Source organism: Rhyacophila brunnea, unplaced genomic scaffold (assembly GCF_057557595.1).
Source record: "Rhyacophila brunnea isolate RB1 unplaced genomic scaffold, BYU_Rbru_1.0 scaffold_2, whole genome shotgun sequence".
Lineage (NCBI taxonomy): Eukaryota > Metazoa > Arthropoda > Insecta > Trichoptera > Rhyacophilidae > Rhyacophila > Rhyacophila brunnea.
This window is the reverse complement of record NW_028232859.1, coordinates 16,870,668-16,888,975: the sequence shown is the minus strand read 5'-3', so window position 1 is coordinate 16,888,975 and position 18,308 is coordinate 16,870,668. Positions and strand designations below refer to the sequence as shown.

At 30.1% G+C, this 18,308-nt stretch overlaps 1 protein-coding gene across 3 annotated transcripts in view; it reads left to right on the top strand.

Annotated features, from left to right (window-relative positions):
- The window catches only part of HisT (Histamine transporter), a 154,671-nt gene that overhangs the window by 71,748 nt on the left and 64,615 nt on the right, over positions 1 to 18,308 (top strand). For all 3 annotated transcript variants that reach the window (XM_085946346.1, XM_085946347.1, XM_085946345.1), the window contains exon 3: positions 17,094 to 17,318. In XM_085946346.1, coding sequence (XP_085802472.1) covers positions 17,094 to 17,318 — 225 coding nt within the window. The remainder of the gene's footprint in view (positions 1 to 17,093; positions 17,319 to 18,308) is intronic.

The window sequence follows — 18,308 nt, the reverse complement described above, 5'->3', positions numbered from 1 at the left end:
AAAAAATACGCTGAATCAACATTAAAATAAGGCGGAATAAGGTACTCTATTTAAGAAAACATCATTTCAGGAAATGAATATTTTCTACCCAGGTATGTATTCGAGAATATACACTTTCTTAGTATTTATATTTTCAGATTACGTATATTTTATTATGTATGGAATTGTCTACTTCTTTTTAGATAACAATATAAAAAAACGGTGTGTGTACTTTGTACGCGCGTTAGCAGTTATACTTCTTTGGCGTAACAAAACAAAAACCAAACTTGTGATAACCTAGATTCTTCGATTAACTCTTAATCAGCGTTCGAAATGGGCAATTTTACGAACCGGAGCGCTCGATAATTTTCCGAAAATATTAAAATATTTATGTAAGACTATATAAAAAGAGTGTATGTACTTTTATTTTATGTTATATACCTACCAAGATTAGATGGTTTGCTGGGACAGTTTTGTGGCATGCAAGATTTGGGCATAATGTGGTCGGCAAGGTAGATGAGAATTGAGTTAAGTTTTCAGTTTCGTATACGCTTTAAAAGTTATATTTAAATATGTACATGATTAATTCACGAATCCTAATGCAATTTTTCATTTTTCCACGAGACGAAGCGATAATCTCGAGGAATTCACGAACAGGAGCTGCGCTCCGGTGCGTTCCGATCCATTTCGAGCGCTGCTCTTAATTATCTTGTTAAATTTCACACTCAAGAAAAAGGACCGCTTATTGAAATTCCGTTGGTTTATTTCTATACATTTTAACTTATATTACTAAATTATATAATTATTTATCGTTGTTTTTATTTTTAAAGTAACAACTGCCACTGTGATGTTTAATAGTTTGTTTACGTAAGGAATTGCAAATTAACAACAATAATAAATTCGCTTCCTAGGCAACGGAACAATTCTTCGTACATATAATAATAAATTCGCTGCCTAGGTAACGGAACAATTCTGAACTATATAATATTATACTGTATAATCGTCACGATTGCATTATCATATTGTGGTGTAAAGGCAGTGCGTTCGGCTGATAACCGAACAATCGTGGTTCGAATCCAATCGAGTGCGATTTTTTTCATGTGAAAAAATAAATTATATGTTACATGTCACACGCCAAAAATACACTCTGATCTAATTTTCCAAACGCCAAAAGAAGTATAACTTCAAAAAAAAATTCTCCAGTAAACTCAAACTACAAAATGGTTTTGTCATCATTAATAAACTGACACTATGTTTTCAGTTTTAATGTTTTAACAATCGAAAACATTAAATTGTGCCTATATAAAAACCAGGGGCTTTCCCCTTTTCTTACACGGAGAAATCATCAATTTGTTTTTCCAATTCAAGGATATTTTCATGATATCTATTATCAGCGGTTAAAATTTCAAATGTGTAACGTCTACTAAAGATATAAGACTTGTTTTACCTACGTGTTTTATGGATACCAAAATGAGCGTTCTCATATCCTGTGATAATATTATAGTTATACTATAAAAATCAATAAAAAGAGTATTAGTTTTAAAAGTATTTTAGTTACTAATTCTTTTACAATAAAATAGCTTTACCCAGAAAATTTCTTGACATTTTTTAAACTCAAATGAAGCGCGCATGCGCATTCAATCCTAAAGTTTTACGACTCTTCTTTTTCAGCTAAAAGTTTTTCACTTAATTCAAACACGTAGACAATTACTACTTCCTTTCCCAACACAACACAAGGCTAGGCGCGTTTCGGGTTCGTTGAATTATTTAACCCATTTCCTTCCTTGACGTTTTTTCTTTATCAAACGCGTTTTTTTATAAACCCCGAGGCAACTGCTTCCTTCAATTACGTGCCGTGTTTTCTTGGTTATTTATTTTGCGCACTTTGTAAGGAGAGACACCCAATATATTTCCGTTAGGAAATCATAATTGGATTAGGATTTTTCTGATACAAAAGATTCACGTCGTGTGCTCGGTATCAGATAAATAAATCTCCGAATCCATATTTATTCAGATTTATATTCGATATCTTCTTGGGTCATTCAATTTTTTTTTCAGTCATTTTTCTTTTTCCAGAATACTCATCCTATTTGCGTACAGACAATTTTATTTATATTGTACAAAAATACACAAGAACCTAAAATAAGGTTGACATAAGTGTAAGAATAATAATTTAAAAAATCGGTGTGTGTACCTACTTATGTACGCGCGTTAGAAGTTATACTTCTTTGGCGTAACAAAACAAAAATAAAACTTGTGATACATAAGGAATTGCAAATGGCCGACAATAATAAATTCGCTGCCTAGCAACGGAACAATTCTAAGCTATAATATTATACTGTATAATCGTCAAGATGCAGTATCATTCTGTGGTGTAATGGTTGTGCGTTCGGCTGATAACCAAACAATCATTGGTTCGAATCCAATCGAGTGTGTTTTTTTCTGTGAAAAAATAAATTATGTGTTACATGTCACAAGCCAAAAAAACACTCTCATCTGATTTTCCAAACGCGCCTAAAGAATTATAACTTCAATAACCAAGTCGATATTCTTGATGTAGTTATATTTTAAATATTAAATTTTATACTCATATAAAATAATAACACAATAGACGATCCATCAGTAATTTTTCTTGTAGGCGTGAACTACTATAGTAGAACCCAAGGTCATCTATAGTCTGCCTTGAGGAGAACCATTCAATCATGAATATGCGCAGGTGTGATTTCTTCTTGTACGCAGGAATTATGCAAGGGTAATGGTATTATTTTTACAGTTACTATTGACGACAGTAAGTACTTCTACATCAGTTGTTATGTCAAAACTATCGAACATCACGGTAATGTACCTAATTTTTTTATACATTCATCGAGTTTAATATTTGATTTTTTATCGTCGATTAATTTTTTTAAACAAAATATTATTGTATATTTTATTTAAAGCATAGATATATTCAAAATCGTATGTTAATAAATAAATATAGATATATATCCTAATCACGAAGAGCAACCGGTGTCAAGAAATAAATTTTAATAAAACTATATAGGTAATGCAAAAACAGTAAATCCTTAGATAGTTTTTGATGTCATTAACTATTATCATTTTATAATAATATTTTTAAATAAAATTGTAACGATTTCTTAATTCGAAATCGTTACTCATTCGGAACACCTACTTAATTTAACTAATTAAATCGCTGTGATATGAAAGGTTTTTTTTAATATTAAAATATATATTTCATTGTTATTTAATGAACTACTTAAGTAAACAAAGAATAGCGCGTTAGTGCAAATCAAGCTTGACCAAAAACAATGGTTTGTTATTCATTGTAATTCTCGTCGTGTTTTTTTATCCACTCCGAGCGTCGGTTTTAAAGGAAGCTTTTTGTTTCTTTGCGTCTGTTTTTGAGTGAATCAGGGAAAAGCGGCGCTCTCGGCTGATTAATACTCCTGTTTTTCCTCTTGAACGCGAGAGTTTTCTGTAAAACAGAATGTGAAAGCCTCCCCTGCATCACAAGGGAATCACAATTTCTTGTTTTTCGCGCCCTCTTTGGCATTGGCGGAAAGCTTAAATGTAATATATCGTCTGTGTAAATTAACTTTAATAACGTACACGTTTTCTTTAACTTATATTTTTTATTGAGTATAAAACAACATAAACTAATGATCATAATGGAGATCTGAGGATTGAAGGTGTGATATATAATTTTTAAAACAAGTTAGGCGCAGTTTTCACATCACTACGTAGGTACCTACTTACTATCTACTACCTAAACAGAATTCAAACATATTGCTACTTTACATGCAAAATTATAAGCATTTTCTTCTTAACATCGGGCTACTTTCCATGAATTCATGTCTGTAAAATGTTGTTATTATTTTAATAGCAATGTTAAGAAAATTGTAGTTTCATTCCTTCAGACATTAATAAAAATAACATCTTTTTTGGCGTACATTGTAATAAAGAATAATTTTAGAATTAAAACTCATTTACATTACATTGAAAACATAAGGGTAGAATTTATAATCATATATTATTTAAAGTGAAATCGATGTATTTAACTTTATCATCACCGCATTTGTATTCGTTCAATCTCTAGATTCAATTTATTTTTTAAATTTATGGATCAATCTTAAAGCTAACTGTACTTAATGATTTATATTATTAGGATATAACATTATTCTCTCTCCTACTAATTCTGGGAATATACATAACTAATTTAGTGGTTTCATAATGGACGAATAGGAGAAAAACAGCTTTTTTGTTTTCTCAAGTAGGTACATAGTCACGAGGGTGAACGTTTATATTATTTCGATTATAGAATATTTAAAATTAATAAGTTCCACATTTCGATAATGCAGAAATGTAAGAAAGCAGTAGGTCTTCAGCAATTCACAAAAAAATCAAAAATACCTAAAGGTGGACTTGGCTGATTTTGAAATCTAGCAACACTATATAGGTGAATCCTAGATAATGTTAATGGTTCAAAAAGGAAATTCTGCGATACATTGTGAATCCCCTGAATAATGTATGAGTATGAAGAATACAACAACAGTGTGAAATATATTTTACTTTCGAGACCTTGAGTCAATTATCATAAAAATACTCCGCCCAACGAATAAATGGCTCGCAAACCTCACAAAAGATGCTTAATGGAAGCCCACTAAACTTCGTTGAGGAGATAATGTGGGTAAGGATGCCAAAAACTGTTGCTGGTGAATAACGGAAGGAGAACAACAGATAACTGAGAATCGAAGAGACAAAATAATCCTGAACAAACGATGGAATCAAAAATGTATAATACTATTTTTTAATGTAATATCACATGTTATTACATTATATTCTGCATATAATTTTTTTCTTTATTTAATTCACAAACATCTCTACGCTTCTACGGCCTACGCAAGTTTAAATGTATGCAATTCTCACCTTTCTCTGTATAAACAACTTAGTTTTTTATGTTTTTAAAGAAAATATTTTATTTTACCTAATATTTTTTATAAAATAACAAAGGCAGGCATTATAAAATAATATGATGTCGTCTTGATCACACTACGAGAACCCGCTCTTAAATTGGACATTTGTTATGTAGCTATGTAAAAGTTTTATACAGTTGACAGTTTCGTTTACCTTGTGTCTTTTGTGAATTGAGACATTAATATCACTAACATTATATGACCACCATTATAGAGGATATTAAAAAGATAATCACATCAATTAACAAAAGCTACTTCAGTATATTAAGACATTTATGTCCCGTCTACTCCCTCGAGGACCAAAAACTTTAAATACACTAAACAAGCCTGTCCTTATATATGCTTAGATACCCTGGATATGAAATTTGCGAAATAACCCTCCCTAAACAGTTTTTAAAGAAAATCCTTGACTAAATCTTTGAGCTAATCAAGGATTACATTAATTTGGAGGAAACAATGCAGTGCTGAGCACGGCAATCTAAACGACGTCTAAACAGCGCAGTTAAATTAATCAAGGTCAAATAACTGCGCTGGCAAGGTCATATACTACACAAACATCCATGAACTGATAATATATGGAGAGTAATATTTAAGAGGAGGGTTACCCTAAAATTCGCTACCAGTAAATGGATCTATAGATGACTACCGTATGTATAGAGTATAAAATTGAAAAACGGACACTGCACAGGAACAAGTAAAGAGAGTTAGTTGTTGGAGAAAGATTGTTCTTTTAGTAAAGTGTTTCTTTAACTTCTCCGTTTACAATCCGTCTATACCGGCAAGTATCATTTTTCATATTCTCATCAATATTACTCATAACTAAATCAGTCTTCATGCTACCACATCACAGGACGGATATGATGCTTTGTGTCATGCGGTTAACTTATTTGATAGCACCATAAAGGTTGATATATTACTTATTTCATATATTATGTGGGCGTATTAAATATATTAAATTTATGATTTTTTATTATTTTATTTTCAGATTACATAAGAACTTACTTAATGTTCTTATTTATCCACACTATGACGCATTGGCTAATAGCTATTTTTTACCATGATCCTAAGAAGATCATGGGCCTCCACAGAATTTCATTTTTACGAGAAAGAGATGTTAACCATATCGATACCCTAGTTCAATAGGGGAACAACTCATAAAACCTTATTCCAAGATAATGGCGTTTGAATTTTTTACAGTAATTCTCATTTTAATTTTAAAGCCTTGATTTCGATGAGAGTGTATGTTTGTTATATTTAATTTAGTGGAATTCATCAATGCACAATGAAATTGTATATTTTAATAAGGAATTAGCCAATAAATTTGATTATATAACGGAATTACAAATTAATCTCAGAAAGGGTTATTCGATTTTATGACACATTGAAGAAATTTTTCACTATTTTTTTTACTGAATTATAAAGAGAAGACCTTTCTACATCAAATGGCATTTTTAACTCAAAACCTTTAAATTTTGAGTTGTTCCCCTATTGAACTGTGGTATCGATATGCACAACCTATTAGGTCCATTACCCATACTCTGACTCCAAACACACATTGAAAAACAATATGTGTATTTGCCAGACCCAGGATTTAAACCTGAGACCCATGACATTCGACTTCTCCGGGTTATCACACTCGTCATATTGGTTGTATAGAAAGTAATTAATTCAGCTTGTTGCACTAAAATTTAATTCAAATAATATCACCCTGTTGGCCAATTCTGTAATATAAGTAAAATTAACTATAATTTTATATCTACAATGAATGAAGCCTTTTAAGTTGTACAACTTAATGTTTTACAGATTTATAATATATCTTTAAAACACCTGTGCTTACACCTTATTGCAATAATACATCACTTTTCAAAGATACTACTAAATCTATATGGTAATTAAATAACAATCATTATTATTATTTCACATAGGTAAGTATCTATAATAACTCATAGATTTCGTGAGAAGATAAATTTATTATATTTTTTGCCGATATGTGTAGTTAAAAGATAATATTTGTTTCACCTATAGACCTTATCGTCGAAATTCTTCAATAATCGACTGAGATACTGACAAATTGATTAATCGGTTTCTAAAAGAAAATGTTTTCGCTATTAACTGTTACCACGGAAAAACTGTATTAAATGAAGATAATCTTATTAATCCACTGAAACATCTTTACAATATATTATATGGTAAATTGTTTTTATTGAAATATTATTTAAGTAAAAATAATATCTTTATTTTCATTGCGTAATATTTAGTGTCGTTTTTTTTATATTACTTATTTAATATAATTAATTATTTCATTATACATAACTGTCTTTTGAATAACCATAAAATTTAATACGATCAAATGTTTTATCTTAAGATAGTATCTATTTTTATTCTACAGAAAAAAGTACCTATTCAATGAAAATGACTTCGAGCTGAATAATGGTTACTTTAAGTTTACATATCGATCGATCAAAATAAAGGATTTTCTCCGTTATACAATAAACTTAGTTTTTTTTATATATTCGTCTCTATCGTGCGATTATTAGAAGAGGGTTTTCTTGTTTGAGTTTATTAGATTGTAAAGGGCATGATCCAATAAATTTAAGAGTTTCTGTTTAGATAAATACGAAAACAATTCGAAAAGAAAAAACATTTTACCACCTGAAAAAAATATTAGTATGGATATAACCTTCTTACCTAATTTGGTTTCAATTTCACTCTAGAATCAAATTAGCTTCTTTTTCCAGTTCTGGAAAACATTTACGAGTATCTTAAAAATATCATAAGTTTCCTTGCGTTAAAGTAAGGCGATAACTTTGAAATAAGATTCTTGACTTCAGAAATCTATACAGACCTATCTCAACACAAATCCTCTTAGTGCTCTTGTACTTGTTACATGAGCAAGCAAAAAAGAAAACTTATACGCTGCGGGTCAACAAACTATTAAGACTGAGTCTTAGAATTGTATATTTTCTGTATATTAATTATTAGTCAGATATCGTTTGACATTAATCATATAGTGTGTGCTGACTGCTGACTATCAATAGATAACCGTAAGTTCGTTGAACATATCAGCATAGGAAAAAAATATTTTATAGCATATTTAATCAATGGCAAACTAACCATTAAAAGGGAGAATTTGCCATGATTAGTAAGTTTATGTTTAAATCTGTTCGATGGTCGACAGTTAAGGAATTACTATACTGCTCTGCTAAGCAAAAATACAGTGTTTTTAGTTTTATAAGAACCCAAGTCTTAAACTACTATTCGTCTTATATTTTGTAAAATTATTGTATTGTTTTGACGTAATCTCTAAGTAAATAGTGTATATTTAGAGATTATGTTAAAAGAACCAAATATTTTTACATAATATAAAAGAAAATGTAGTATATAGCTCTGGTTCTCATTTTATCAAAATCAAAAACACTGTCTTTTTACTTAGCAGGGCAGTATACTACCCCCATAAAATGAATATTCTCAACTGACAGTTTTGTTAACATGGATTCACAATTAGAAGTGATTTATTTTATATAGGTGGTTACTTTAGTATTTTAATACTCAGGAAACATACGAAGAATCTGCCCTGTGGTAATACTGCTTTTAAAAAATATTAGTATCAGCCACGTTTTCACGATTAAAAAATATATTTTTAAATTATAATATTAGTTAGTCTTGGGAAATATGTTTTTAAGCGAGAGTGACTGGCTCGTAACGTTATAAAATTATTTTAATTAACTACTTTTTGTGGCGTCAAATGATTTAAAAGGGGTCTCTAAGCAGTTCAAATTAGCCATTCAATCATTAAAGTATACCAAAATAATAAAAAGGGTACTTTTTTCTCACAAATTGACCAAGCCCTAACCAAAGCATAACAAAATCCCTTGAAATATAAAAAGAGCATATAATATTGCCACTCAAACAGATACGGACTTTTACACAAAAAGTAAATCACTCATATTATCAGATTTGATCATCATAATATAATCAGATAGTGCCTCGGAACTAGTCCCTAAACACGCCACTGAGTACTTTATATTGTGTTATATTATTTTAATTGATGTATTGTCTTATTCCATTACTCTTTATATATTTATAGAAATACCACATTCTTTTATAACTAAAACTTTTTGATCGATTTATCTCCTAATATAGTCAACATTATTTATTTTAATATTGCACTATGGTCGATGAAATTAGCATGAATCGCTATGATTTTGAATTTATTTAATCAAAATATAAAGTATCTGATATATTTCATTGTGATTGAAGTTTTTCGTAGTTGATTTACATAATTGCATTTCGTTACCAAAATCAGCATATTTCACTTCGCTGCCACATATATTTTGAATCTTATATTTGTCAATTCAGTGTACCTTGGGACGGCCTTCCGTCAATTTATATCCTTAGGGTGCCGTTATCGCATCCATCATGTGTGCCCATCCTGTGTATGAGCTATGTGTGAGGCCCGTCCTGCGTCACTGCGTCCAACGCAACTGGTGTGTTGCCCATCAGGTGGCCAATAGATATAATTAGCATATTATTTAAATTTGGTAACTAAATATTAATTAAAAGGTCGGCAGCGAATGAGTTTTCCGTCGCATAATCTCAATTGCTCCTTAAAACGTTCGAATCGTTTTATATATTTGCGCGTGATGCTTAACATAACCATGTTATGCAACATTTCTAGATTTCTGTTACTAAAATAATAATATATTAAGCCTGCATTTATGAGCACTGGAAGCAAGAATTTACCACCCTGAGATATAATGGGAAGTCGCTCTTGAAGATGATGCCCAAACGTCTGAATGGAGTTTTGTCATGTATACTACCATCTATAAACAATTTAATTATAGACGTGATCGAGATACCATTGATTACAATAAGTATTTGCGTAATGCTAATAGTTTATCATTCATGATTTTTGTCTTCGAGACATTTATCTCCACATCTACTCTCGGTGTTTTTTTCTGCTAGTTTTTGTAGCACAATCTGTAGGATTGTAGGTCATGCGTATCTTTTGAGGAGGTGATAATATCTTCAACAAAGTGTAAGTGACTTATTTATTTACCATTAATGCGATTATCTGTGTGTTTTCAGATGATTTGTCGAATGACGTATCTGTAAATAGCCATAAAAATGTTTTCATTTAAGGGTGTTTAATTTGATTTTTCTGAAATAGATTATCAGTCTTGTTAATTTTCTGCCAGAAAACAACTAGGCTACAGACTGCGACCCCCTTTTCTCAAAATACATCAATGTCATGTGGCATTAGATGCCCATTATATGGGTAAACATTATATGTATGCCACCTTGATAATAGAGTGAAATAATTAATGAAACCAACTTTGAAAGGGATTTCCTAAAGTAACGGACGTTTTAGTGGGCGCTATAACGGCTGTTTGAGGTCAACATAATCTACTCATATTATAATAAGCCACTGTTGATGTAGGCTATTTATATATATATATACATTTTATAATATTTTAAAAATGGTGTGGAGATTAAAAACCATTACCTTTATTATACGCAATTTAGTTTTAAATTAGTATGATTTTTTTGAACTCTCATATCAGTTAGATTATTTACTAATTTATGAAAATCTCAACACTTTTTTAATTTATTACAAAAAATTGACTGCCGTTTTGGGACGTTCAAATAATTTCCCTCTTTTAATTTTAAAACGACAAAAATACAGCTAAAAATGTCGACAAATTAATGTAGCGAACTATAATAATATGATATTGTATAATTTCTTAGTATTAAAGATAGATTTATGAATAAAAAAAACAATTTAATATTCATTTTACGGTCAAAATGATAAGAAAAACCATGTCTACAGATAAAAAAATCACATTATTTGATATTAGTTATGAATAAGATAAAACAATTTCAATACGATTATGATATGAAAAAAAATCAATAAGTTTAAAAAAGATTATGATTGTTTTTATTTAATAATAAGTATTACATAACGAATTGAGTTTTTTACAATTAGACCATTCATAATTTATTATGATTGAAATTGACAAAGACACAATCGGTGAGTCAAATATAATTTAGATTGCTAAATTTTTAAATTCTAATGAATAAAAATTATCATAATTTACATTAATATCTATCAATAAATTATATTTGATTATCCTAACGATAGTCTAAAATAATTAATTTCTACGATCCGTTTATTTTTACGTCAACAAATTACTTAAAATAAATATTATTGGGTTAAATTTAAATGGGTGTTTGTATAATATTCTCAGAAAATAGTTTTCTCTCCGCTTACAGTGTTCTCAAGTTGTACAATAGGTTAGATAGTTTATGTAGATTTGGTAGTTCCTCAAAATCATCCCTATTTTCTTTTGCCCTACTCCAATCACTGAATAGAAATCTGAAGTACGGCTCAAGTATAAAATATACCGACCTTTGTGATCTTGCTATTTCCAACCGTTGCCTTTTCAATGATTGGCTGCATGCGACATTATGTTAACTTGGTTCAATAAGTGGATGGTTGAGAGTTCAGATCCTCTCTAAAAATAGACTATAATTTCACTTATACAGGTTAGAATACTTTTCAGTTGAATTTGATATATTATGTAAGTAATTTGATATTTTCTCTATACACGCATTATTATCTTGGAAAATTTATTATTAACATGCATTTTTTGGCACTTCGGAAAATAAATATAATATATCACTTAAATTCACACCACAAGTAAGTAAGTATCGAAGAATAGACTCTTTTATAGTTTTAAACGTTTTTGTATGTTTTCAAAAAATCGCAAACATACACATTACAGCAATAGTCTTAAAATTGCTTAAACCTCTAATTGGCAACCAATTAAAATTTATAGAACTTAATACAATTATTATGATGACGTTTTTTTCAATTGACCCAACAATCTTGGTATGTAGATCTGGGCTGCCTCATGAAGAGGTTTCTTAGCGGATTTCTGGTTTACGAGAATGGATGTTAGCCACTTGTTTAAAGTATTAAACCCATACTCTGGGTTCAAACACACATTAAAAAACAACATGTAAATTTTCCTGACCCGGGATTCAAATCCGAGACTCACGATCATGCCCCCCACATCCTGAACCGGCCCCCCATGCTAGAATCTTTGGCGGGCCCCTCTACTTATCTCTAAGGATAAAGGCAGTGTGATGCTCTACAGTAGCGTTTTCCAAATGGTGTACGCGGTAAAATTAATGTGTATACCTCTTTAGTGTTTTTTGTTGTATATTTTAATACATCCATTTGAATTAAGGAGTTGTCGAGTGTCGATACTAAATTAAAAAATTTAGCGCCGCAGGCGACTTTTTTACTATTAAAGCAAATTTTTATTGTGTGTTTATCTCACTTATCTGGTCGACTGGCCTCGCCGGGCCCCTCCTGAGCTTGGGCCCTCAGGCTAGAGCCCTGTCAGCCCCCCCCTTGTGGGGGCCTTGCTCACGACTCAATAAGCCGACGCGTTACCGCTCGGTCGTTGCAAGCGCGTGTAAAACGGAAATCTACTAAATAAATACCTGTTTAACTTGACGCTATAAATAATTCAGATTATGGTCTATCACACAGCCGTCTTCCATGCATCTCTCTAATAGGTCATACTCAGCCTCTCTGAACCTTACTTGGTCGCTCATATCTTCCGGTGACGACCCGTGATGGTTGCGGGATAATGCTCCTTCATATACCTTATGGATAGCTCTAGATCAGTGGTCTCCAAGCTCAATAAGGATGTGAGCTACTTATACATACTCATTCTTTATATTTTTTTATCATCGTCCTTTATCGTAACATACATAAAATCATTATAATATTACTTAAAATAAATTAGGACATCGAACTTCCAATAAAACATTAAATGCGTACATACTTTAATTATTTATTTATTAACTAAATAATAATTGAAAAATATTTTGAAAGAAGTGTGAGTAAAAGTAAAAATAATTAGTGAAAAAAATGGCATTCACTTTCCACCATATTTTTTAATTCTCGGTGAGTAGCTTATCACTCCCGTCCAAATGCAATTATCGAGATGTACATCTGTGAGTCTGTTTCTATATTTAATTTTAACCGCCGTCATAGCGGAAACAGTTGATTTACATAAAGTAGGTAGAACAAAACAATGCCTTCATTTTGAGCGCAATTCGAAATAAACTTGGAATTACATTTCGGATTCCAATAATAAAATTTGAGATTTATAAATATGACAAAATATCCTACGTGAGCTACCGGTAGCTAGCGAGCGACCGTTTAGCGATCACTGCTCTAGATCCATTTTATTTGACGACGTGGTCGACGTAAAGTCTTCGCGTCCTTAACATATTAATTATAATAACTCGATGTATTCTTCAGATAATTTTATATCCAAAACCTTTTTAAGCCTGAATTGACTCGGCGCGATGAATGCCGTATTCCTACGCTTTAGTTTATTGGTGATTCATAGGTTCATCACTTTCTTTATGGATATGTTGGTTTTCATGTAATTTAAACAAATTATGCTTTCAAATGTGCAGTGACGTCGTTAGGCAAAGTTTAACCATTAAGTAGAATTACAATGGGCATTTTATTATTTGTATTCGTTCCTTTATTCGCCGCCCTTTATAATATGCCACCTCTATGCAACGCATGACCTGCCTACTTCCACAGTATATCTCTGCAAATATGGAAGTGTACAATTTAAATGTTTCTTCTGCATATTGACATGTAGATCTTTTTTTAGTATCCTCCAAAGGAGTGATAATGTTATGTGTATGCGCCTATTTTTTTTTCGATCACAACCATGCCATCTGTATAAATCAATAGGTACTTTATGGAATCATTATATATTGACTCCGCCTTTTTCTTAGAGAGCTTATCTAACGCAACGATACAGGCGATAAGGAATTTCCCCGCTTCAAGCAGTAATGCCGAAGTGCATAAATCTCGGGCATCAAATTCAGATGGCGGCAAAATACAAAATAAAAACATTTTTGAATATCTAATATTATTAAAAATAGATATTAAATTCAGTTATATCAACTAAATCTTATGTTGAAAATTACGATATTACGTACCATTTTAGAGCAATAATCTACGAACCAACGCAACAAATATTTAGTGGTATCCACAATAATTAGGAAACAACCACCTTACACAAAGCCCTGTCTGCTATCACCTAAAGAAATTTCCTTTATATGTATTCTACTTATGGATTCACCCATACATCATCGATGATATTTCTTATTCAATTAAGTAGCAGACCATTTTGAAGTACTGTCATCATAAATGACGATATCGTGATCTTAAACAATGATCTGTTTTCTAAGTTATAATATGTATACACTATCGTGCATTTTATTTATCAAAAAATAAACAATATTAGTACTTTCAATTATTTCTTCAACAAATTAATTATATCATAATATAATAACATTTACGAGTTTTATCGCAAATAAATTCTGTCTCTAAAAACTTTGTGAATTATATGATGTTGATATTCAGAACTAATAACGAACTAAAATTAGTGATCTCAAATAAAAAGAGCTTCAAAAATATTTAATAAATTGCTAGAAAAGTAGTTTTAAATTAATTTTTGACATACTTTCCCAAATTCAATTTAAACCGTAAATTGAAAATCAGCTTCATAATTCAAACGTTTTGAACATTTAGAGGACAGCGATCTGTAATAATTCGCCGCAGAAATCGACCTTCCTAAAGTTTGCTCGTCAGGATAATCTATTTTTCATTGGATTTGGCAGCCATTATGCTTTGATTCGTTTATGAAATGAAACCATTTATAGAAAATCATATTCATTCATCTGTAATTGTGAAATAATTATATAACATTTGATTAATTTGGCTTTCCTTTATGAGCTTTAGATGTTTATTTAATCCATCCATGGTGATTACTCAAGCACTTAGATAAGTACTTACAAATAAAAACATAGATATTTAGATAGGTATGTAAATAATCAATGTTTTTATTCTCGGCTAAATTGTACCTACAGAAAATCAAACTAATACAGATAAAATTTAATTTTCAAAAAAATTCTCAATAAATATATCGTGAAAAACTTAACAGTACCAATGTGACACTTAGAGGAAGGTTATCAGGTATCATTAGTCTATGTCTCTTGAGGATTTGAACCCGTAAAACGTAGTAGGTTCAAAATATCGAGATAAAGACAAACGGGTAAATCATAAAAAGTCTATTTTACTACAGATATATTATAATAGAAAAAAAACAAAAACAAAGCTCTTTAAAAACAGACATATTAGAAAAAAAATGTAGTCCAAGTGGAACTCAAACTTACAATAATCACTTTCCGGGTAAGTGAATAATGAAATAAATTCTCATTGTATTATGAGTACTACGTTTTAACATAGAGGTACTTCAAATGCCACCAATCAGGAAGCAATCTATTTTCTATATAATATTATACCTACATGAGGTATTTTTCTTTTTTTTGCTCATAATAAATAATCCAACTTGTAAATACAACACTGAAAAAAATAATCATTATTGATAAGTACAATAACGTCAATAATACAATTTGACTCGCGCTGGACGTTTGTTACGATTAAGTTAGTAATGTGATTTACCTTGATCACAAAGAAGATTTCCTCCCGGTTCTGCAGAATTTTAACTACTTACCTCAGACAAAACAAAGTTATAATAAATATTTCGCGTAAATCATTGAATAATCGAAACGACAGAACTCTCATCTGGAATGTGAATGATGAAAGTTTGAGTCCTACTCGGTCAGACTTTTTTCTACGATTCTTTAGTACGTTTCTGAGTTTTTCAAAATATATATATATACATATTTTTTTATAATAAAGAATTCAACATTCTTAAACCTTTTTTATAATGTATATAAGCAATTAATAATAAAAAATAAAATAACAATTTAATTTGGAAGTAATAGAATGTTGTAGCTATTCAATCCAAATAATCTGAATTTGGTTTTTATCTACCAGATATAAAAATAAACATACTATTACGGGCCCACGTGCTCGTCGTAGGTCAAAATTGAGTTTTTATTGTATTTTCAAACCATGATCCTGGACACTCCTTAAACGTTGTAGATAATCTATTTATATAATTTTGAAGCCTTATTATCCTTTATAGTTATTTTAAACATTTGATGACTGCATAAAGTATTTTTGTTACATAAAATAGTATTCTTTTAAACCTCTCGCTCTAATGTTTTAGAATATTATAGTCATATTTCGGTACATAACTGTGCATTGGTGTTAAGATTTTTTACAAATACGATACAACATACGGCCGTAACCATAAATTGACAAACTATAATTGAAGTAGGGAGTAAAATTATATTGACGTGTGTGTTTGAACATGTACCGTTTAAAAAAAAAAAAAAAAAATTCGGTTAGGTACATGTTCAAACACGCGCGTTAACATAATTTTACTCCCTACTTTTATTATAGTTTGTCAATTTATGGCTACGACCGTATGTTGTAGCTTAACCACTAGGGAATGACAAAAGAAATGGCGTATTTCAAAAAAACACTACCTTATTCTTAGGTCAATAATTATTATAAAGCAATCATTATTCATAAGATGTTTATCACACTTGAATGGTCAAAAACATAGCTTATAATAAACATCTTTAGAATCATGTTCAAATGTATTAATCTTGCCGATTTTTTGAATAATAAAATGCCTAATTCTTGTCAAATTTGGGATCACAAAGATTATCAATATAATTTTTTATCGTGAAATTTTACAAAAATTATCTCGTAATAAATTATACTTATGGTTTTATAAATGCGTTTAAAAATTAATAAATGTAAAAAATTTTAACACCACTGCACAGTTATGTACCGAAATATGACTATATTCTAAAACATTAGAGCGAGAGGTTTAAAAGAATACTATTTAATGTAACAAAAATAATTTATGCAGTCATCAAATGTTTAAAATAACTATAAAGGATAATAAGGCTTCAAAATTATATAAATAGATTACTTATCTACAACGTTTAAGGAGTGTCCAGGATCATGGTTTGAAAATACAATAAAAACTCAATTTTGACCTTCGACGAGCATGTCTCCCCTTAACTAAATTTATCTTAAAACAATAACTATTTCTTTCTATTTAAAAAAACAAATATTTTTTATTACATGACATGTATTTTTTAATTCTCCAGGGCCTACGAACATCGGCCGTCCTCGGAGGCCTCGGCACCTGCATAGGAGCATGGTTGAAGGTGTTTTCCGTTCCCAGGGACATGTTCTGGTTGGGATTTCTTGGACAGACTGTGGTTGGAGTGTCCCAAGTATTCGTCCTCAATTTACCAGCGCGGCTCGCCGCCGTGTGGTTTGGCCCTGACCAGGTATCTTCGGCCTGTGCCATCGGAGTCTTTGGAAATCAGGTAAGAATTATTTTTTTCAGCATTGACATACCTAATTTCTTTTTACGACACCAGCTGGAACTACCCTAAAATTTGTTTTAACGGTGTAAAAAGTTTTTTGGGAAATATAATAAAATAGGTAAAAAAAAAGCATTAATTTGCATATTGGCGCATGATTATTTTTCTTTTGCAACGGATTCCCTGTAAAATTTTCTTTCACATTTACATTTTTAAAAGTGAAAAAACCCTCCTACCATTTGTGCGACTGAGTTCCTTAATATCTTCATTAAGCAAATTACTTGTGGAAAGTATTCTTAGGACAAAGTAAAACAATTGTCTTTTTGTGGAATTTTTTACTTATTTTAAATACTTTATTATTAATCTTGCAATTTTTTGCGTCGTAAATATTATTATCTTATTCACTTTTTTTAACGTTTCAAAAATTATTTAATGACCCAGAATTACCAAAAGCTATCATAAATTAGAGAAAACTTTTTGAAGTACACATTTTTTAAAATAATTGTTAAGGTTATCTTAATAATACTTATTTTTGTTCATTATTAATTTTCTTGTGAAAAATATTTTTTGAGTTTTACGTATTATTTAATTACAGACGCGTATTTTTCTGTAGAGCTAATAATACCTAGAGGAATGTAATAAATCTTATTTATACTAACGATACCTAAGATATTTAGAATTTTATAAATATGTTTTTTTTATAAATACGTACATATATTAAATTTACACTATCACCAATTGTTTTATATTTTCAATTGATATCATTGTACATATTGTTATTCTCTATGAAATATTTTATAATCCATTCTATATACATATACCGATATATTGAAAAAAATACATAATAATCTTTAACATTATATCTGCAAGTCACGTGAATGATGATTGGAAAATAATATTACCCATCTATGTAATATTGATCTACCCAAATTATTAATTGGTAAATTTCTAATGTGTAATATTTTATAAAATATTATATACAAGATAATATAT